The sequence below is a fragment of the Schistocerca piceifrons genome, chromosome 3, assembly GCF_021461385.2.
Source record: "Schistocerca piceifrons isolate TAMUIC-IGC-003096 chromosome 3, iqSchPice1.1, whole genome shotgun sequence".
NCBI lineage: Eukaryota > Metazoa > Arthropoda > Insecta > Orthoptera > Acrididae > Schistocerca > Schistocerca piceifrons.
Window position 1 is genome coordinate 291,512,294 of NC_060140.1, and position 23,346 is coordinate 291,535,639.

The 23,346-nt window shown below is 42.1% G+C and overlaps 1 protein-coding gene across 6 annotated transcripts in view; it reads right to left on the reverse strand.

Moving 5' to 3' along the window:
• LOC124788188 (DNA ligase 3) overlaps positions 1-23,346 on the reverse strand; it is a 637,556-nt gene that overhangs the window by 335,619 nt on the left and 278,591 nt on the right. For 5 of the 6 annotated variants that reach the window (XM_047255354.1, XM_047255349.1, XM_047255352.1 and 2 more), the window contains one exon: positions 6,738-6,980. The exons of the other annotated variant lie outside the window; for it this stretch is intronic. In XM_047255354.1, coding sequence (XP_047111310.1) covers positions 6,738-6,980 — 243 coding nt within the window. The remainder of the gene's footprint in view (positions 1-6,737; positions 6,981-23,346) is intronic. 6 annotated transcript variants of the gene reach the window in all.

Genomic DNA, 23,346 nt, shown 5'->3' on the forward strand with positions numbered 1-23,346 from the left:
TCTAATGGAAATGGAAATGAGCGTTTGGCGTCATTGGCCGGGAGGCCCCTTGCGGGGCAGGTCCGGCCGCCTTGTTGCCGGTCTTATTACATTCGACGCCACATTGGGCGACCTGCGCGCCGGATGGGGATGAAATAATGATGAAAACAACACCCAGTCCCTGAACGGAGAAAATCTCCGATCCAGCGAGGAATCGAACCCGTGCTCGTAGGACGGCAATCCGTCACGCCGACCACTCAGCTATCGGGGCGGACGGGTCTAATTAAGATTACACTATGCGGGAAGCAATACGGGGATGATGGGGAGGTTATTGATGCAGTAAGACGTTTGCTCTGACATCGACCAGCCGTGTGTTACAATGCAGGCATACAGGCTCTCCCAGTAAGGTGGTGTAAGGCCGTTGCATTGAACGGACATTATGCTTAAAACTAGGGTTTCCTAGCCAAAACAGTGGGAAAGAATATGTTGTATTGGAATACCGAATAAAATCAACCTGGTTTTGTATACGTGATTTCTTATATTAATAATAGTTATTTTCCCAGAAGCAACTAAAGGAAAATGGTTGAGAGCTAGTTTTCCCCATCTTCCATTACTGTTGCATCCTACAGATCGGTCTATATGAGGGGAGGCTAGGAATTCAGCTCACGGGCCTTGCCCTGGCACGAGTGCTATAGCACTCAGCCGCGCTGGCATAGTATTTCCCCCACCGCCACGCCGCCCTGTCTCAGCATGAGAGGGAAATTGCTAACGTGCTGCATTTACATGGCAATGCAACTGCACTATGTACAACCTGATTTTATTCTTCACATTTCTCAACAACATAGATCAAAAGCGAAACAAATTTTTAGTATTACTGAATTATTTTTGGCGCATCGAATAAATATATTTTTTATCTGGCATAAACTGTCGGCATACGACAGGCGCAGATAATTTCACACATTTTCACGCTCAGGTTGCCACGAAAACGTAAATTATTTAGTTTCATAAAAGAAAAATCCTCTTTCGGATATATATGTTCATAAAAATATCGTAGCATCTTTGCAACCTCGTTATGGAGACGTGGAAACTACAGTGTGTTAACTATAAGACGGTTGGGTTGTGAGGGGAGTGCGGGGAGAGGAGGAAGCAAGCATTGGTGGCGAGGGGAGAGGAGCCGTTGGGGGGGACAAGGCACGCCTACCAGTTGCAGTGCTGGCACTACAAATTGCGCGTCATGCTTACACGAAAGCAGACGAAAGGCTTGGAAGTAAAACTCGCTTTAAATGTTGTTCGTAAACGAAACTGAAATCGTCATGTCCATTAAAATCTATATATATATATAAATGAATGTACAGGGTGTTTCAAAAATGACCGGTATATTTGAAACGGCAATAAAAACTAAACGAGCAGCGATAGAAATACACCGTTTGTTGCAATATGCTTCGGACAACAGTACATTTTCAGGCAGACAAACTTTCGAAATTACAGTAGTTACAATTTTCAACAACAGATGGCGCTGCGGTCTGGGAAACTATAGTACGATATTTTCCACATATCCACCATGCGTAGCAATAATATGGCGTAGTCTCTGAATGAAATTACCCGAAACCTTTGACAACGTGTCTGGCGGAATGGCTTCACATGCAGATGAGATGTACTGCTTCAGCTGTTCAATTGTTTCTGGATTCTGGCGGTACACCTGGTCTTTCAAGTGTCCCCACAGAAAGAAGTCACAGGGGTTCATGTCTGACGAATAGGGAGGCCAATCCACGCCGCCTCCTGTATGTTTCGGATAGCCCAAAGCAATCACACGATCATCGAAATATTCATTCAGGAAATTAAAGACGTCGGCCGTGCGATGTGGCCGCGCACCATCTTGCATAAACCACGAGGTGTTCGCAGTGTCGTCTAAGGCAGTTTGTACCGCCACAAATTCACGAAGAATGTCCAGATAGCGTGATGCAGTAATCGTTTCGGATCTGAAAAATGGGCCAATGATTCCTTTGGAAGAAATGGCGGCCCAGACCAGTACTTTTTGAGGATGCAGGGACGATGGGACTGCAACATGGGGCTTTTCAGTTCCCCATATGCGCCAGTTCTGTTTATTGACGAAGCCGTCCAGGTAAAAATAAGCTTCGTCAGTAAACCAAATGCTGCCCACATGCATATCGCCGTCATCAATCCTGTGCACTATATCGCTAGCGAATGTCTCTCGTGCAGCAATGGTAGCGGCGCTGAGGGGTTGCCGCGTTTGAATTTTGTATTGATAGAGGTGTAAACTCTGGCGCATGAGACGATACGTGGACGTTGGCGTCATTTGGACCGCAGCTGCAACACGGCGAACGGAAACCCGAGGCCGCTGTTGGATCACCTGCTGCACTAGCTGCGCGTTGCCCCCTGTGGTTGCCGTACGCGGTCGCCCTACATTTCCAGCACGTTCATCCGTCACGTTCCCAGTCCGTTGAAGTTTTTCAAACAGATCCTTTATTGTATCGCTTTTCGGTCCTTTGGTTACATTAAACCTCCGTTGAATGCTTCGCCTTGTTGCAACAACACTGTGTTCTAGGCGGTGGAATTCCAACACCAGAAAAATCCTCTGTTCTAAGGAATAAACCATGTTGTCTACAGAACACTTGCACGTTGTGAACAGCACACGCTTACAGCAGAAAGACGACGTACAGAATGGCGCACCCACAGACTGCGTTGTCTTCTATATCTTTCACATCACTTGCAGCGCCATCTGTTGTTGAAAATTGTAACTACTGTAATTTCGAAAGTTTGTCCGCCTGAAAATGTACTGTTGTCCCAAGCATATTGCAACAAACGGTGTATTTTTACCGCTGCTCGTTTAGTTTTTATTGCCGTTTCAAATATACCGGTCATTTTTGAAACACCCTGTATGTATGTTTGTCTACTATGCTCTCACAAACCATTCATCCGATTGTAATGAAACTTTGGTGAGTTGTTCTCCGAACGCCCAAACGAGTAATGGACAATGATTCAACAGTTAGGCACTGTAACTTGCGTAGTGCAATTAATTAGGTAAAGGCTTGTCGTGCAGTGGACCCGGGTTCGTTTCCCACTGCTAGCATTTTTTTTTTCATTTTATTTCAGTCCCCGCAATGTTGAACTATTAATTATAAAATTTAAATGTTCTTAAACAGGTCATATAGAATAACATAACTGTCAATCACTATATATAAAAATTTCAAACCTTTACCAAAATTTTTCTCGCTGACACCCCCACAAAATAATGAAAGGAAAAAAGGTTGTCCCATACTACATTTTCCCAGTACATACCGTAAATCTGCCGCAGTAGGCATGACGTTTTAATGTATTATTTCGTTACTATTAACTCTAATCGCAACATATTTCACATACAGTATCCACATGTATCAGTAAATGCGCCGGCTAATTTATGTTTCTTTACGACATATCATTCAGGAGATATGACGTGGTAAATACCGAGATGCGCGAAAAAGTGCCGCGTCAGGCATGACGTTTTGTTGTATTATTTCTTCACTACTAACACTATTCGCAACACGTTTCGCAAACGTGTTAAAGAAAGTATATAAAACCACGGGCGTATTCCTAAGAAACGTTGTGCCAAAATTTTAAATCAATCGGTCAACAACTTTCCGAGATTTCTTCCGTTGCGAAGGACGGGCGTATAGCTAGTGTTTAATAAATATCTCAACTGCAGCAATGAAGTACGCTTATCGCAAGGAAAGGAAACAGTCTGAAATAGAAATAAAATTTACGACCCATGAATAGCAGGTTGTTTTTCGTATTTATTCAATCACACGCAATATAATTTTGCGAACATCGCTACGTAATACTGGTTTCCTTCTAACCGTAGGCCTACCGGTAGGGGTTGTTGGCGACTCCCGAGATGGGCCAGCAACTGCCTCTTCACTCATTTTGATAATGTTTAGCACAACTGCACAAGAAAAACACGCAGAACAGTACAGCGCAAAACAATAACGAAGCAGACGACAATGGCTACCTTGTACAACACAGTCAGCTACGTCATGTTGGCAGCAGTCGAAACTGCGTGCCTACCGAAGCCTCCCGACGTTTACCGACTTCTACAGATTCAGGACTAGGGAGAGGTCTGCTATCTAAGAGTTTACACTAATAAATGAAGAACACCTTGCAGTGTGCCTTACAGTGGGCAGTGTGCAGTCAAGTCCACTTAAAATGCGAGGTCTGCAGTCCATTCCGGGCGTTCTAATTTTCGTTCCTGCACTCCTTTTTCGTTCATAAATTCCACACTAGCGAGTTTTAGATCGAAAAATTCTACCCTTGAATTAACCAACGTATTTTCCTGCAATACATAAAATCTCCGTACTCTTCGTTTAGTTCCATTGGAAACCTCTGCGACTGAGACACTGTGTGCAACTTAAATTTTACTATTCGTACCAGCAATGTCTTCACGTGCTGCATGCCTGCAAATTTAGCACACAGTGCTTTTGATGTACAGATAATGAATCCAAACTGTCGATCGTTGTAAGTTTTTGCTCTCTCATCGCCAACTAAATATTTAAATTCTTTCTGCGTGGTATTGCAAGTCGTTTCATAGCAAATCTAGAGTACCCGTCGCTTATGCGAGTGCATTGGTCCATTGATCGTGACCGGGCCAAATATCTCACGAAATAAGCGTCAAACGAAGAAACTACAAAGAACGAAACTTGTCTAGCTTGAAGGGGGAAACCAGATGGTGCTATGGTTGGCCCGCTAGATGGCGCCGCCATAGGTCAAACGGATATCAACTGCGTTTTTTAAAAATAGGAACCCCCATTTTTTATTACATATTCGTGTAGTACGTAGAGAAAAATGAATGTTTTAGTTGGACCACTTTTGTCGCTTTGTGATAGATGCCGCTGTAATAGTCACAAACGTATAAGTACGTGGTATCACGTAACATTCCGCCAGTGCGGACGGTATTTGCTTCGTGATACATTACCTGTGTTAAAATGGACCGTTTACCTATTGCGGAAAAGGTCGATATCGTGTTGATGTATCGCTATTGTGATATATATATATATATATATATATATATATATATATATATCACACACACACACTCACACTCACACTCACACTCACTCACTTCAATTCAGATTACGAAATATTATGTGGACAGTGATCTCTTCCTCTTGTCTTGAAGGTAAAGAGTGCAAAATTTCATTAAGATCGAAATAAAACTGTAGATTTTTTATGACTTACAGACAGACACTCTTCTTTATACTCGTAGATATTTAGGTAAGTAGAACTAGTACTGTGAAACTAACAACTAAAGACGTAGGTCTTTGTACAGGGATTTGTTGCTTGTTTGGGCTCAACCATTCCTTTCTCTTTCTTATGTTAGAATACAGACACCATTTCTCTTCACCAGTAAAGATACAGGGCAGGAATGGTCGGTGTTGTTCACGAGCCAGTTGATGAAGAGCAAACAGAGATGCACATGCTGCCACCCACTGATTTTTGTGCTTTTGGCTTAGAGCATGCGGTACCCATACACCAGATTTTTGAACCTTCCACGTTCCATGCAAATACCGCCCGATGGTGGATTGCCAACAGTTAACCACAGCTGCGAACTCTCGAGTACACCGACGTGGATCATTGTGGATTAATGCGTTTAAACGATCTTCAAACCCCGAAGGTCTTCCCGAACATGGAGAGTCACTAAGGTCAAAACGATCCTCCTTAATCGAGAAAACCATTTCCCTCCCGTGCTCTGTCCAGTGTCATTATCCCCACACACGGCGCAAATGTTTCTGGCTGCCTTAGCTGCTATCCTCGCTCTACTGAACTGAAACAGAAGATGATGTCGGAAATGTTCCGCTTTCAACACTCTGCAAATAAAAAACGACAATCGATAAATAAACCTGTAGTAACCTGAGTACTAACATGAAAAACAAAACCGCTACGAACTTATGCTCGAATGTAATACAAGAATTGTCTCTCAAATCCTAAAATATCTATATGCCCATCATTTTATGTATTAATATCTTTCAAATGTGAATGTAGCCTTTCCTGGTGTATACTGCTGATGAAATCATCTCGGGCTTCCATCCGGGTAGCTGCGTCGAAAATCCGCGACTTTTCGATAAGTATCATTCTCATATTTTCTGGTGCAGTTCATCTTCGCCAGAAGATGAGAATAATATCTTTCAGTTTCAGATGCACTTGATAATGGAATAATATGAAAACCGAAACCGCTCATATGAACTTTTTTTTTAGTCCTAAATCTTCTGGCTGGTTTGATGCGGCCCGCCACGAATTCCTCTCGTGTGCCAACCTCTTCATCTCAGAGTAGCACTTGCAATCTACCTCCTCAAATATGTGCTGGATGTATTCCAATCTCTGTCTTCCTCTACAGTTTTTGCCCTCTACAGCCCCCTCTAGTACAGTGGAAGCATTTCCCCGATGTTTTGGCAGATTTCCTATCATTCTGTTCCTTCTCCTTGTCAGTGTTTTACACGTATTCCTTTCCGATTCTGCGCAAAACCTCATTCCGTACCTTATCAGTCCACCTAACTTACAACATTCGTCTGTAGCACCACATCTCAAATGCTTTGATTCCCTATCGTTCCGGTTTCTCCACAGTCCACGGTTCACTACTATACAATGCTGTGCTCGAAACGTATGAACTTAATGAAGTTCTGAAAAAGCAACTGGAACGGATGGGACAAGTGCCGCGTTCAGTTCGCTCGCAAGCAGGCTGAGCAGAGACAGGGGAGCGAGGGACTCACCGCCGCTGGTGCCCGAGGTGAACATCTTGCGCACGGCGGCCGTCTTGTCGCCGTAGGCCGGCAGGTTGGCGACCTCCGCGCAAAGGCGTCGGAACTCCCGGAAGGAGTTGTCTTTGTGGGCGCGGTCCTCCGCAGACGGCTTGCTCCCCGCGCTGGAGGCGGGCGCCGACGGGGCGGCAGCAGGCGCGGGCGCCGCCTTGCCCTTCTGGCTGCTCGCTGAGGCTGCGGCGGCAGCAGCGCCCTCTGTAAACACGCGCGACCGAACAGGTGCAACACTAGGGCCACTAGAGACGGAACACAAGCTCAGATTTGAGATGGATAGGAAAGGTAGTCGGCCGTCTACTTTTCAAAGGAACCGTTGCAAAATTTTCTTTGAGAAGTTCTGCATACCCAGGGAAAGCCTAAACCTGGATAGCGGTTTTTACAAATAAAATACCAGAGACATATGAGTAAAAGTACCACCACAGCTGTTATCTTGAGAATGTGTGTATTGTCTCACACGACCAGTTTCGGCGGCACATTACCGCCATCCTCAGGCCTCACCACTGCCAGAAGAGTGTTACACTGAAGAGCCAAAGAAACTGGTACACCAGCCTAATATCGTGGGGGGGCCCCCGTGAACACGCGGAAGTGCCCCAACACGACGTGGCGTGAACTCTAATAATGTCTGAAGTACTGCTGGAGGGAACTGACATCATGAATCCTGCAGCGCCGTTCATAAATCTGTAAGAGTACGAGATGGAAGAGATCTCTTCTGAACAGCACGTTACACCGCATCCCAGATATGCTCGATAATGTTCATGTCTGGGGAGTTAGGAGGCCAGCATTAGCGTTTAAACTCAGAAGAACGTTCCTGGAGACATACTGTAGCAATTCTGGACGTGTGGGATGTCGCACTGTCCTGCTGGAATTCCCCAGTTCTGTCTGAATGCACAATGGAAATGAATGGATGCACGTGATCAGACAGCATGCTTACATACGTGTCACCTGTCACAGTCGTTTCTCGATGTATCAGGGGTACCATGTCACTACAAATGCACACGCCCCACACCATTATAGAGCCAGCACCAGCTTGAACAGTCTCCTGCTGACATACAGGGTCCCTGGTTTCATGAGGTTGTCTCCATAACCGTACTCGTCCATCCCCTCGATACAATTTGAAACGAGACTCGTGCAACCAGTCAACATGTTTCCAGTCATCAACAGTACAATTTCGGTGTTGACGGGCCCAGGCGTAGCGTGAAGCGTTGTGTCGTGCACTCATCAAGGATACGCGAGTGGACTTCCGGCTCCGGAAGCCCATATGATGTTTCGTTGAATGGTTCGCACGCTGACACTTGTTGATGGCCCAGCATTGAAATCTGCAGCAAGTTGCGAAATGGTTGCATTTCTGTCACTTTGAACGATTGTCTTCAGTCGTCGGTCTCGTTCTTGCAGGATCTTTTTCCAGCCACAACGATGTCGGAGATTTGATGTTTTACCGGATTCCTGATATTCACGGTACTCTCGTGAAGTGGCCATACGGGAAAATCCCCACCTCATCGCCACCTTGGAGATGCTGTGTTCCATCGCTCGGGCGCCGAATATAACATCACGTACAAAATCACTTAAATCTAGATAACCTGTCATTGTAGCGGCAGTAACCGATGTAACAACTGCATCAGATACTTGTCTGTATAGGCACTGCCAACCGCAGCGCCGTATTCTGCCTGTTTACGTATCTCTGTATTTGAATACGCATGCCTATACGAGTTTCTTTGGCGCTTCAGTACGGATTTCCTTGGCGCATTTATTGTGGAGTCCTTATTACTAGTACACGTGAGCTGGCTTTCCTCAGAGTCTCTACACCGTGATGTCGCCAATACCACACGGTGGAGACAACACGGTGTCGAGTAGACACTCCTGAGAGAAGCTAATCCACGTGCGCTAGCACCGAGGACTCCATAACGAAAGCGCCAAGGAAATCTAATACAATTTTATCAGTGGTGGGGCCTGAGGATGGCAGTAATGTGCCGCCGAAACTAGTCGTTTGAGAGAATATAGACATTCTCATGATACAGCGGTGGTGGACTTTTTCTCATATACAGGGTGTTACAAAAAGGTGCGGCCAAACTTTCACGAAACATTCCTCACACACAAATAAAGAAAAGATGTTATGTGGACATGTATCCGAAAACGCTTAATTTCCATGTTAGAGCTCATTTTAGTTTCGTCAGTATGTGCTGTACTTCCTCGATTCACCGCCATGATTTCATACGGGATACTCTACCTGTGCTGCTAGAACATGTGCCTTTACAAGTACGACACAACATGTGGTTCATGCACGATGGAGCTCCTGCACATTTCAGTCGAAGTGTTCGTACGCTTCTCAACAACAGATTCGGTGACCGATGGATTGGTGGAGGCGGACCGATTCCATGGCCTCCACGCTCTCCTGACCTCAACCCTCTTGACTCATTTATGGGGCATTTGAAAGCTCTTGTCTACGCAACCCCGGTACCAAATGTAGAGACTCTTCGTGCTCGTATTGTGGACGGCTGTGATACAATACGCCATTCTCCAGGGCTGCATCAGCTCATCAGGTATTCCATGCGACGGAGGGTGGATGCATGTATCCTCGCTAACGGAGGACATTTTGAACATTTCCTGTAACAAAGTGTTTGATGTCACGCTAGTACGTTCTGGTGCTGTGTGTTTCCATTCCATGATTAATGTGATTTGAAGAGAAGTAATAAATGAGCTCTAACATGGAAAGTGAGCGTTTCCGGACACATGTCCACATAACATATTTTCTTTCTTTGTGTGTGAGGAATGTTTCCTGAAAGTTTGGCCGTACCTTTCTGTAACACCCTGTATATCATCAGCTGTAGTCCCTCATCCATGCAATAGGTTGGATATCCACAAACTGAAAATACAAGAGAGCTGCAACACTGCCAGGCAGCGAAGCAAATTGAACAAAATCCTGGCATGTTTTATTTATGCTCTTTATTTTTAACACAAGCATAAAGGCAATTATCAACGCCGTAACCAGCAAGTGGCCATCATCAGATTGAAGGAACATGCCGCAAGTGCCGACGTTTCTCAATGCGTTGTCAACACAGTGCAATGGAAATGTTGCGTCACCGCTTGCAGTATGTGCCTTAGGCTCATAACGCCCACTGGCTGGTCGAAACCGGTTACGGCATTGTTAAACGTTTTTGTGGTTCTCATAAAAAATAAATGAATATAGTCAATGACCATGGACAGTATACATCCTTTCCAAAATTTTATATTTCGTCGGTACATAGTGGGTGTGGTCTAGGACGTTTGACGGGCGAAATAATGACGAGGTAACAACTGCTCGCTAAAATAGGTTTTATAACAGCTACTAGACGCTAAACTGATATGTTTCTAAAACAGTTCATTGGTTCTTGCCATTACCATTTATCATTCAAATGGCTACACTTTATTTACAAAAATAACTTAATAATAGTGAACTTAAATTTATCCACATTTTATGGTGTTTTTGATGTCAGCGAATGTAATATAAAATTTATAAAATAATTTTTCTACTTCAGACGCATTTTACCAGTATTTATGGCGACTCACATTTCGACAGCATGCTGCCGTCATCAGGTGCTATACAATTATACATGCGGTAATTTTTAATTCTAGATTCTTCTGCAGTGTGATGATGTGTATTCGCTGGGTGTGCCAGAGAAGCTATGCACCGCAATTTGCCCCTCTACAGAAATATTACTTTATTTCAATTTTTACCTTAAGTGAGTTGTATGTTTATACCATCTCTTTGAGGTCTTTACTGAATATGACACACAGAGTACGAGAATGAACACACTACCATCACTTAACACTCCAAGCTTCCGTTGTTCACATTTCAAAGTTTTGTAACAGCTAAGATAAAAAATTACTTTGGTTGCTAAAATAACAAACACCAAAATAAGAATATATATACCATGACACATAGTATGTAGTGTGATTTAGTGGTTTATATTAATGAAATGACCACTCCACATAGTGAATTTTTGAATAAATTTACATTAAAATGTTCTAGCTTATTTAGCAACTTGTTACCCTGTATTGTGCCATGAATGAAGATTTCGATTTATTCATGTAAGTCCTTTTAGCATCCCTTGTCCATTTTATGTAATATGTGAACATCATTCGCGATATCCTGGAATCGGTGGCCAGTGTCGTGGGTGGCTATTGATGATTTAGAGTAATTTTCTGTGTGGTAGACATTTGTGTGACAGTTGTATAATTTTTGAAAATCTCTCCCAGTCTTGACTACTTACATGCAGGTATGGTTTAAGTCCAAGTGACACTTCTCGCCGCTTTGGGCGCAAAGTTGACGATCACAAACACGCCAGAACTTTAAGTTTGCTACACAGGACGAATCACAATTATCAGCGGCTGCTTAGGGCACCAAGCTGAGAGGGTTGTTATAAACGGCGTTCTAGTGAAACATTTGTATTCAGTGCATATATGAATTAGTAGCAAAAACTGACACTGAACGTGTACAAGGATAAAAGAGGGCAAAGTAGGGCAGCAAATGATAAGTCGCTTGTGTGCAAAAATTTTCTTGAACAGGCCGTGCATAGATGGCTTTGCGTGTAATACACCCATTTATTTTGTAATTGCCTGATTGTGTTTATCTGACTCTGTTTTTATGTTGTGTGTGGGAGAGTGTTTTAGTTTGTTGTGCCTTTTGAACGAAATACTGTGCAGTCTGAACATATTTGCTAATTTGTAACAGAGATTGTGAATCTTGTGAACGGTGTGCAAGTAGTGGCTTTCCTTTTTTTCAGTGTAGCAGTTTTATTTTTTTTCTATTTTGTACGATGTTGTCAATACTTGTACCATCAAAGTCACTTGTTGGAACTATTTATTTGATAATGCTGAGTTCGTCATGCTTCACATATTTATACAGTGGTATTTTATTGTCTCTATTAACTAGTGCTCTGTATGCAGCACGTTTGTGTGTTGTGGGGTGAAAAGATTGGGTTTCTATGGTTATGTCTGTTACTGTTTTTCTGTCGACTTTGGAAGTGTGTGTGTTTTTTTTTACTAATGTTCAAGTCTAGGAACTGACGCTACCATTGTTTTCATATTTAACAATAAATTTTATATTTTTATCCTGTTTATCGAGCATATCAAGTGCGTTGTTAATATCATTTGCGTTCCCATCAAGAGCACTGCGTCATCAGGGGAATATTTATAGTAAATAACTTCATCTGTAGAGGACGATTTCATTGCAAGTGTGTTTTACTCCAGGTGGTAAATATATATGCTGACAATTGTACATGCTATACTGAATCCATTGCGAGATCTTTACGTTGCATCTAAATTTTATTACTAAATGTGAAATAGTTGCAGTGTAATAATAGTCACAGTTAATAAAATATTCCGGGCTATTATGCCGTGGTCGAATGGATTTCACTTAAAAACCCGACGTATCATACCAATCTGCGGAGGGCATTTTCAAGGGGGATCGCAGCTTCGTTGAATGTCCGATTCACACCCTGGCTCGTTAATGACTACAGCAAAATTTCGCTTCCGCGCAGTGGCGTAACGTCACGTGTTTTGAATACGGGAGCGAACTGGCCGTTGTCAACTGCCGTCGTCCGGTGTTACTACCGCACCATGGTGGAAGACTGGTACACATTATCTTCAGCACCAGAATCCAAATTTCATTCAGTTTCACGCCTTCCTCCTTCCTATTGAAATTCCTGGGGTGTTTCACAATTTTTATTGTCTGTCTGTAAAGCCTTTCGTAGTACGCGCTTGTGGCCGCCATTACTTGAGACCTATCAAAAAGAATGTGGTGACCTCCTGGCTGTAAAGTATGTTCCGCAAACAGCTGATCTGTCAATCTACCCTCTTCTGCAATTGCCCTTGTGCTCTTCGAGCAGTTTTTTTGACAGTTCTTTTTGTAGTATTCACGTACACGGAATCCTACAAACTCCAGCTTTTTCCAGCGGTTGGCGAGCATCCTTGGCCTACTGTAGGTGATATAATATCTTCCGTGTGGGTGTGTAGATAACCGTGATATTCCGCTATTTCGAGATTTTTCCTATGCGGTCAGTCACGTGCTTAATGAGTGGCAGGAAAATTTTCAATTTCCCCGGCGCTTGAGCATCCCTATGATTTCTAAGCGGTGCTCTCAACGCTCTTTTCACCTCAGCGAACTAATATTGAATGAAATTTGGATTGCGGTGCTGAAGAAAATGTGTACCAGTCTTCCACCATGGGATGATAGTAACAGTCAGGAAGTAAATTGCGCACATGCGTTCGGCAGTTAAAGGACACGACAATATTATAACGAAATGATCAACTTCCTTGTCGATCCACTACTGTCCGTAATAAAGAACATTTTTAACCATTCTTTAACCTCCAGCTCCTTCGCAATAGCCTGGAAGCAAATGCTCAGAATGTCACTACCCAAAAACGAAACTGTCAAAGAAGCCTCTGACTACACATGCATTTGCATTCTACCAGCATTTTCTAAGGCTTTAAAATACATAATACATGACCAGATTGCCAATTACTTAGCATAAAATAACGTTCTGGATGAACACCAATCTGGTTTCTGGAAAAATTGCAGCGCGACGGCGGCTCTTGTAAAACTAACTGACTGAACCATGCTGTAGACAAGACTATTACGTGCTCCTTGGATTTCAACAAATTTTTCGACACTTTCGACTTCGAAATAGTACTTGTTAAACTCAAATACCTAAATTTGTTTTCAGGTGCTGTACAATCGTTCCATTCAAATCTTACATCCCGGTAGTATTGTGTTATGATCGCAGCAAAGAAGCCACAATGGAGAAATGTAATATCATCGGTAGCACAAGGATCAGTATTGAGCCCTATACTTTTCTCATTACATCATACTTTAATGATGTGTCGACTATTATCTCCTATTGCAGATATCGTTTATACACCAACGACCTTCAGTTAGGTATTTAAGAGTAAGCCCAAAAACCTTTACACAGCGATCAAGTACGTAAATGCCGACTGACTTGCTTTATCAGAGCGGGCGCAGACTATAGGTTTGAAACTTTACACATCTAAAACGAAAGCAATCTTGATCGTTCGCGAAAAACTGGTTATCTCTCAGTTCAGAGAATCTCTTCCACCCTTAATCCTAAACAGCACATAAATAACTTCTCCTGCAAAGAAGTTGGGAATAATTCAGGACAATCTCTTAGGCTGGATTGAACACACAACTGCAATCTGTAAGAAGTTTTCTGTATCACTTTATCCACTATTGAAATATAAAAAGGTACTTCCTCTCGAGCATAACAAGAAACTGGCAGAGTCACTAATATTCCATATTCTTGATTGTGGCGATGCTATTCCCCAAGGACTACTGCACGACTGCTCACGCCAACTGGAACTCGGATGAATGGTTGTGTGTGATAAATTTGTGTAGTACGATATTTCGACCATATCACTCCTGCCCACGAACAACTACCACGGCTAAGTGCCGATAAGCGTAGACGTTATCGTGCCCCGTGGTTGCTCTATCGTCTTGTCAATCATTGCACTCCCTCCTATTTATCTTCAGGCCTTGCGCTACTATGTGAACAGCGCAGCAGAAATACTCTTTTCAATAAAGCAGAATCCCCTCTGTACCGTTACAAGTCACTGCCATGTTCTCTAATTAATTTTCTGTGTCAAGATCCTGACTGGAACGACCTTCCTCAAAATGTTATCGAAATTAAACTCCTTTCAAACTTCAAAAGACAGCTAATGACCCACCTATCACAATCATTTCATCTCGTCTTCATCGACTATCAAGTATGGCGTCACACACACACACACACACACACACACACACACACACACACACACACACAACTGGCAGCTGAACAATCTCAGATGTTATCTCCCGGTCAAATAATGCGATACGATATTTTCATTTTTTATTTTATGGTTTTTTTTGCTAGTAAATGTTCAGCTGTTTGCCAAGCAGTACCTCGTTTATGACTCTTTTGAATCAGCTGGTCATAACTGACTGTTGCACGGTATTGTGTCTTAAGCAACTTATCTTTAGAATCGTTAACCTTCAAATATTAATTTGAACAAAGATCGCGTTTTTACAGATAATTAAATTGATGGGTCGTAAAACGAAAGTCTGCATATCTTAAAATCATTCCTATTTGGTTTTAACTGATCAAGTCGGAATACTTTTCTTGGCGATGCTAAGAAATTTGTACTGTCAATGTGTTAAAACTGCAGCTAAACGAATTGATGAATATTCAGAGGTACAGTCTTAGACAATAAAACTGACCGCCGGCCGGCCGCCACAGAGACTAAGTCTGAGTCATTCACTTAAGGTGGCCAATAAAACTGACCACCCCTGACAAGTCCGGCTATATGTACAATCTGGCAACACTGTAAGATGCGGAAGTGTTAGGAGGAAGTGTTGTCTACTTCCGAGACGTTGTCGGACTATGTGAACTCGTGGTCTAGTGGCAAGCGTCGCGCGCTCTAAACTTATAGTCGCCTGTTCGCATCCAAATGTATTTTTATTTTTTTTTTTTTTACCACAGTCGGTCTAAAGTTATGAGTCTGACTGAACATCGAAGATAATTCGCTTAACATTCTACCCACCAGCAATAACAAGTATTCCAGAAACAATTCCGCAGGACAGCTCGTGGCTGCGTCGCGATCATAGCAGCTTACGCTCGGGCGTTTCCTCGCGCTGCAGCGGCTACCGGCCACCGGCCAGACGCCACCCGCCGCCTGAAATCCGGCGCCGCCCGTGTGAACGCGGCGCCACGCTGTCAGTGTATGTATCAACTGTCATTTTCGAATTTGAAGTTCTAGTTATCATGTTGCAGTTAAGCATTGGATTTTGCATACTTGAAAATCGTGAACTACAGTTAAGCATTGTAAAATTGAGTCGCACGTGGAAATAGATGTAACGTCTGCAACACAACGTTTACTTTTGGTATAACAGAGGGGTGAATGCAGAGGAGGCAGCTAGAAACATTTGAACTGTGTGTGGAGCGAGTGCTTTTGGGAAAAATACGCCAGAAAAAGATATTCTTGTTTCAACAAAGATCGTTCTGACATGAATGATTTTCCACATTAAGGAAGTCTCGACTACTGATATATGTGATAGATTACCATCCTACCATCATGCGACATTTGCATTCAACAGGCAAAGTTCAGAAGTCTGGTGTAGGAGTACTGCATGGTCTAATTCGAAACAACAAAAATCAACGGGGCGACTATTATTGAACGTCATCAGGCCGCTCATTGAGCATTCGTATGCAGTACTGTTACTGGTGACGTGTTATGATGCCTTTATCGTTAACTTCCTAAGAAGAAATGAAAGGCTGAGCCCCTCCGAAAGACAAACTCGAGCAAAGAGTAGTGTGAACATAATATTTTACATCTGATAGCTCCAAAAGTGTGTTTTGGGCTACGAATTCTGCCCCAAGGGCTGTGTGCAACACAGCTGGAATTTGTTGCCAACAACTGAGACACTTTTCGGTCTCAACGTAAGAAAATCGAGCAACACAACTACATCACATGTGCTACTGCATGATAACGCACTTCTTGATTTGAGAAACAAAACTATCCAGGAGATTGAAATTAAAGTCGTCTCTCAGGCACTTGTATTGATAGAGAAGTCCTCTCTCAAGCACTTGTCCCTCTCGTCATATATTCGTAAAGTTTTACCTTTCCCGCTCTTGATCGATCAACCGTCAACGCAATTCATTTCTAGACGAAAATACTCTTAAAACTACTCTGGTATAATGATATCGTTAGAACCAGTAGGTTTCTACTGGCGTAGAATTTGTAAACAACTTTAACATTGTCAGATCGTTTTAAATATCGTGAAAGAAAATTCTTTTGCTGATTAATTTCTCTTTGATGATTACTGTTGCGTTTAGTAAACTAATGGAAAATCCAATTAAAATATTCACTGTACTAATACAAATTAAATTCAGCTTACTACAGAAACATCACGACGGCAGACTATCTTAATAAAGCGTTAAGTATCTGTAAGACGATTGAGCCTATTTTAACACGAATTAGTAGGACATTACCGACTTTTGACTTCGAAAAGATCTGTATTTACTTCATTTCCTGTATCATTTGCAATTATTATGAAAATGTGGCATTTCATAGATATAATTATGTATTCACAACAACAAAAAATATGTCATCATTATGAATTTGGCAGTACCGTAAGGATTTCGCTCTGACACTAAGGGTTACTGAAAGTAGCAAGGCGCGTTGTCTTAAGATTCCCTTATTGCGTTTGTATCTGCCTGCTTGTAGCTCCGCTACAAAGGAATTAAAAATCTGGCTTTCAGCGAATCTCGAAAGGCGAACGAAAGCAGCTTGCACCTGGTAGCCAAACATGTTTCTTGGGAACAGGCTACTTCCTAAAGTGGGAAGACATTCTTTTGTGGTTGAATTGTTGGTAAATGTCAGTCAGGCGTGTGCCGTTGGTCTAAGCGTTTCGGTGTGTTGAATTTGTACCAATGATTTTTCTACAGGTTTTTTCTGCCCCAAATAGAGAGTTGAAGTCTCCCATTAGTATGTTCACGTCATCTTGGTGAATTTTGCTCATAGCATTTTCGATTGTGTTCAATTTTTCGACATTTTCGGTGTTTTCCTTATTTTCGATGTTGGTGGGGGCATGTGCATTTATGAGTGCATATTTTTTATAGGGGCTCTGAATGAGCATAGTCATAACTAGATTGTTGATGGGTGTGATTTCTTCGACAGAGTTGTTGATAGATCTGTGTTCGAGAAATGCAATGCCGAAGATTGGTGCGCCTTTCGCTACCTTTTTTGTATTTTGCTCTTGAAGATGCCATGGTTTCCGTAATGCAAGTTTTAATTGTCAATTAATCGTGGTTCTTGAAGAGCAAGGATGAGAATTTTTTGGCGGACGATTTCTTTTGTGAGATTATTTAGGTTTCTTGTTTTGATCAATGTATCCATGTTTAGTTTCAAATGAATGTTTTCTGCTTGTAGGCAAATTTACCAGAGATCTTCGATATTGTCTGCCGTGCTAACCTGGACTCCCCAGAGTGCGGAAATCCAACTGCCGCCTATCGGTGGCCAGGTTGTGTACCACCTGGGGTAAAGTTACCTTTGCTTGCATAGTTCATGTTTTCTTGTGTTTCATTGGTTTGGCCTGGGTGATACCAGGACCGGACAGGACCAGAGGGTGTTGAAGCCTTTGGAAGCAAATATTTTCAGCCAAGCTCATTGAGCTAACAGACGGTGACCGGAGTAGCGGTGATTTTCACTCAGATGTGTCTGGATTTTGGGTTCAACGGATTGAGTAGCCGTCCAGGATTGAGTTAGTATTTGGTTCACCCCAAGTATTTGATTTCCTCGGTACCACCCATATGGGGGAGGGTTTCCTCTATCGGCCACATGGGATTTTTATTATTATTACCATTGTCATTATGTCATCAGCAAATCTGATATGGAGTATCTTCCCACCACTGAAATAGATGTGTATTGTTCGATTCAATATTTCCATCAGATAAATATGGGTTATAATTACGTTACTTTGCTTCTAGTCGACATATTTCTCACTTTTTCTTAGACAGTTGCTAGCTGTTACTCCATCACCGGAATTTATGTGCACAGCATTGTTGCAATACAGACGTTCAAATTATCCGATTTCTGTAATTTCATTTCGATACAAGATCGTCTCAATCGGATTCAGCCAGTCAGTCTTAATTTGGATATCCGACTACGACTCTCATCATATGATAGACTGGGTGAACCACATTCTTAATCGGACTGTTGAATCCAGATCACTTATCTATGACAGGACTTGAATTCTTAAACACTGTGGAAAATAATAATCCAATGTGCTTATTACAAATATGTTATTTAAATATAAATATATGCCCTAACGAGATAACAGTTTATTTACAGGAGCAGAGACCCATCCATCATAGCAGAGCAGTGCGAGATTGGTTTCAGGGCCAAGAGAGGATAAAGCTGTTGCCGTTTGTTCCACGATCACCGAACATCAACCAGATAGAGAATATGTGGGCAGAGGTAACAAGGTCATTGCCATGTGTCTCTGCAGTCATACTGTATTAGGAGCCCGCGATTGGAGTACTATGTACTCAAGCTGAGGCCAAATAAAGACAATCGATGACGCCACAACACTATCTTTACTTAAGTAGGTAGTCAGCGCTAGATTAAGTACGCCACCATTAACGTTACTGTAAGCAGTTTGACAGCGTAACACCACCACAACTACTGACAACCTGAACCATTATCATCACGCAGTTGTGACTCTCAGTGATTACAGGTTGCTGATGTTTGTCAAGAATAGCGGAAAGCGCCTCTGAAGTTCCATTTGCATTACGACTAGGACGGAGAGAATGCTAAATAACAGTAATAGGTCACCCAGCGAAGAGAAGAGTCCACGCATTGTCTCAAGTTCTGGCAGTTTGATATTAATGCAGTTCCCGATAGTTTCACACTAACGGGTTCTTTTGGCTTTCGAAATACTCATATGGGAATCATAAAAGTGTAATTGCTAGAATGCTCAACTACCATAACAACACCTCAATCTGGATTGAATACGACTCGAAAAGCGACGTTAATTTGACGTTTTCATCCATCTCCTGACGTCTCACTGAATGAAGTCTGAAGTGCACGCATAGTTGAGTTGCCTGCCGCAATAATTCTGTGAAGTGTTGTGGCAGCTGGCAGTCATTGCTGAACACACACATGTGCAAATATCCTCACTGCTTTAGCGGAACTCGTCTTTGTTGCATTTTTTCCATACCGTATTTAGCACTATAACATAAGGCTTGTTCTGCTGAAGAACTTGATGCCCACAAGTCCTTAAATAAGAATCTCCTAGCGGGAGTAATACATGAAAGGAAACAGACTGTTGGACAAAAGAATGGACACTCCCTGCTTTTGGCGTTTCCGGTAGCGCCTACGATAAGAATCTGGTGTCATATTATGCTTCAGAACTCTAAACTGTTCATTTTTTTACTTCATACTAAAACAAAAGTTGTGATATGAGAAGAGGAAATGACTTATATGCTTCTCAGAACTTTAGTTTTTCGTGTTTATTTTCTCACTTCATATTAAAACAAGGGCGTTAATATGAGAAGAGGAAATGAAATATACGCTTCCAAGACATAATATTTCTTTGTGTGCTATTACTGCATACATGAAAGCCCTCCAATTAATTTTGGTATGTTGGATATATTTTGATATCACCTCACATTCCGTTGTGAGAAGGTTCCTATTTTCTTGGGATTCAAATAGAGTGGACATTTCATCACTGGTTAATATTCTGATGACTAATGACATGATACCCGTTGCAATTGCTCCATGGCACCTGTAAGTAGAGTCTCACGTTGGTTACTATAAGAACACGCAGGCAGTGATATCCGCTCACTGCAATCAGAGCAAAGGTGATTTCTTTCTGTTTAGGGCGAAGCGTCTGCTGCAGAGTCCACGCTCAGCCAACATAAACAAATCGCGGCGGCATTGGGCACTCCTAATCGCTGCACTTGTCACGAGCCTCGACAACAAGAGCGCACTGTCTCTGCTAACGATACTATGGAGTTAATACATCTTACTTAACGTAATACGCAGGACGTGGGATGGGTAAAAATTCAGTTTGTAACTTCCCATCGCATTAAAATACTTTAGTCATACTTGATGCAATATTTATTGTTGGTTGTCTCTCTAATGTTAATAGTATTGATTCAGATTGTGCGTTAACACACACACACACACACACACACACACACACACACACACACACACACACACACACACCCTCAAACAGTCATTGATTCCAGTGAGGGTGACAACTACTGTGTGTTGAACAACACATGCACCAGTCAGTTCCACAGATGGCGTCGAGTGGATGGGATTTTTCAATTACATTGCATTGCAAGAATTGTAAGGAGGGGACTGAAAGTAAATGGACTTGCTGTATGCTAAAGAGCTGCGACAAAGCAAAGCTTGACCGATTGTCAGATAATTGTCCACGTGGGTTTTGTGGACGAGCATACTTTCAGTAACCAACCCACCCACGATCATTATGTAAGATTTCTCGAGGGCGTAGGGGAATTGATTTCATTAAGTCGTCGACAGTTTAGCGTGATGGTTTACTTCCCACCATACGTTTTCTATATTCGTCCAAAGGTCGCTTGCATTTGTAGGGACACATGGCAATGACCTTGTTACCTCTGCCCACATATTCTCTATCTGGTTGATGTTCGGTGATCGTGGAACAAACGGCAACAGCTTTATCCTCTCTTGGCCCTGAAACCAATCTCGCACTGCTCTGCTATGATGGATGGGTCTCTGCTCCTGTAAATAAACTGTTATCTCGTTAGGGCATATATTTATATTTAAATAACATATTTGTAATAAGCACATTGGATTATTATTTTCCACAGTGTTTAAGAATTCAAGTCCTGTCATAGATAAGTGATCTGGATTCAACAGTCCGATTAAGAATGTGGTTCACCCAGTCTATCATATGATGAGAGTCGTAGTCGGATATCCAAATTAAGACTGACTGGCTGAATCCGATTGAGACGATCTTGTATCGAAATGAAATTACAGAAATCGGATAATTTGAACGTCTGTATTGCAACAATGCTGTGCACATAAATTCCGGTGATGGAGTAACAGCTAGCAACTGTCTAAGAAAAAGTGAGAAATATGTCGACTAGAAGCAAAGTAACGTAATTATAACCCATATTTATCTGATGGAAATATTGAATCGAACAATACACATCTATTTCAGTGGTGGGAAGATACTCCATATCAGATTTGCTGATGACATAATGACAATGGTAATAATAATAAAAATCCCATGTGGCCGATAGAGGAAACCCTCCCCCATATGGGTGGTACCGAGGAAATCAAATACTTGGGGTGAACCAAATACTAACTCAATCCTGGACGGCTACTCAATCCGTTGAACCCAAAATCCAGACACATCTGAGTGAAAATCACCGCTACTCCGGTCACCGTCTGTTAGCTCAATGAGCTTGGCTGAAAATATTTGCTTCCAAAGGCTTCAACACCCTCTGGTCCTGTCCGGTCCTGGTATCACCCAGGCCAAACCAATGAAACACAAGAAAACATGAACTATGCAAGCAAAGGTAACTTTACCCCAGGTGGTACACAACCTGGCCACCGATAGGCGGCAGTTGGATTTCCGCACTCTGGGGAGTCCAGGTTAGCACGGCAGACAATATCGAAGATCTCTGGTAAATTTGCCTACAAGCAGAAAACATTCATTTGAAACTAAACATGGATACATTGATCAAAACAAAAAACCTAAATAATCTCGCAAAAGAAATCGTCCGCCAAAAAATTCTCATCCTTGCTCTTCAAGAACCACGATTAATTGACAATTAAAACTTGCATTACGGAAACCATGGCATCTTCAAGAGCAAAATACAAAAAAGGTAGCGAAAGGCGCACCAATCTTCGGCATTGCATTTCTCGAACACAGATCTATCAACAACTCTGTCGAAGAAATCACACCCATCAACAATCTAGTTATGACTATGCTCATTCAGAGCCCCTATAAAAAATATGCACTCATAAATGCACATGCCCCCACCAACATCGAAAATAAGGAAAACACCGAAAATGTCGAAAAATTGAACACAATCGAAAATGCTATGAGCAAAATTCACCAAGATGACGTGAACATACTAATGGGAGACTTCAACTCTCTATTTGGGGCAGAAAAAACCTGTAGAAAAATCATTGGTACAAATTCAACACACCGAAACGCTTAGACCAACGGCACACGCCTGACTGACATTTACCAACAATTCAACCACAAAAGAATGTCTTCCCACTTTAGGAAGTAGCCTGTTCCCAAGAAACATGTTTGGCTACCAGGTGCAAGCTGCTTTCGTTCGCCTTTCGAGATTCGCTGAAAGCCAGATTTTTAATTCCTTTGTAGCGGAGCTACAAGCAGGCAGATACAAACGCAATAAGGGAATCTTAAGACAACGCGCCTTGCTACTTTCAGTAACCCTTAGTGTCAGAGCGAAATCCTTACGGTACTGCCAAATTCATAATGATGACATATTTTTTGTTGTTGTGAATACATAATTATATCTATGAAATGCCACATTTTCATAATAATTGCAAATGATACAGGAAATGAAGTAAATACAGATCTTTTCGAAGTCAAAAGTCGGTAATGTCCTACTAATTCGTGTTAAAATAGGCTCAATCGTCTTACAGATACTTAACGCTTTATTAAGATAGTCTGCCGTCGTGATGTTTCTGTAGTAAGCTGAATTTAATTTGTATTAGTACAGTGAATATTTTAATTGGATTTTCCATTAGTTTACTAAACGCAACAGTAATCATCAAAGAGAAATTAATCAGCAAAAGAATTTTCTTTCACGATATTTAAAACGATCTGACAATGTTAAAGTTGTTTACAAATTCTACGCCAGTAGAAACCTACTGGTTCTAACGATATCATTATACCAGAGTAGTTTTAAGAGTATTTTCGTCTAGAAATGAATTGCGTTGACGGTTGATCGATCAAGAGCGGGAAAGGTAAAACTTTACGAATATATGACGAGAGGGA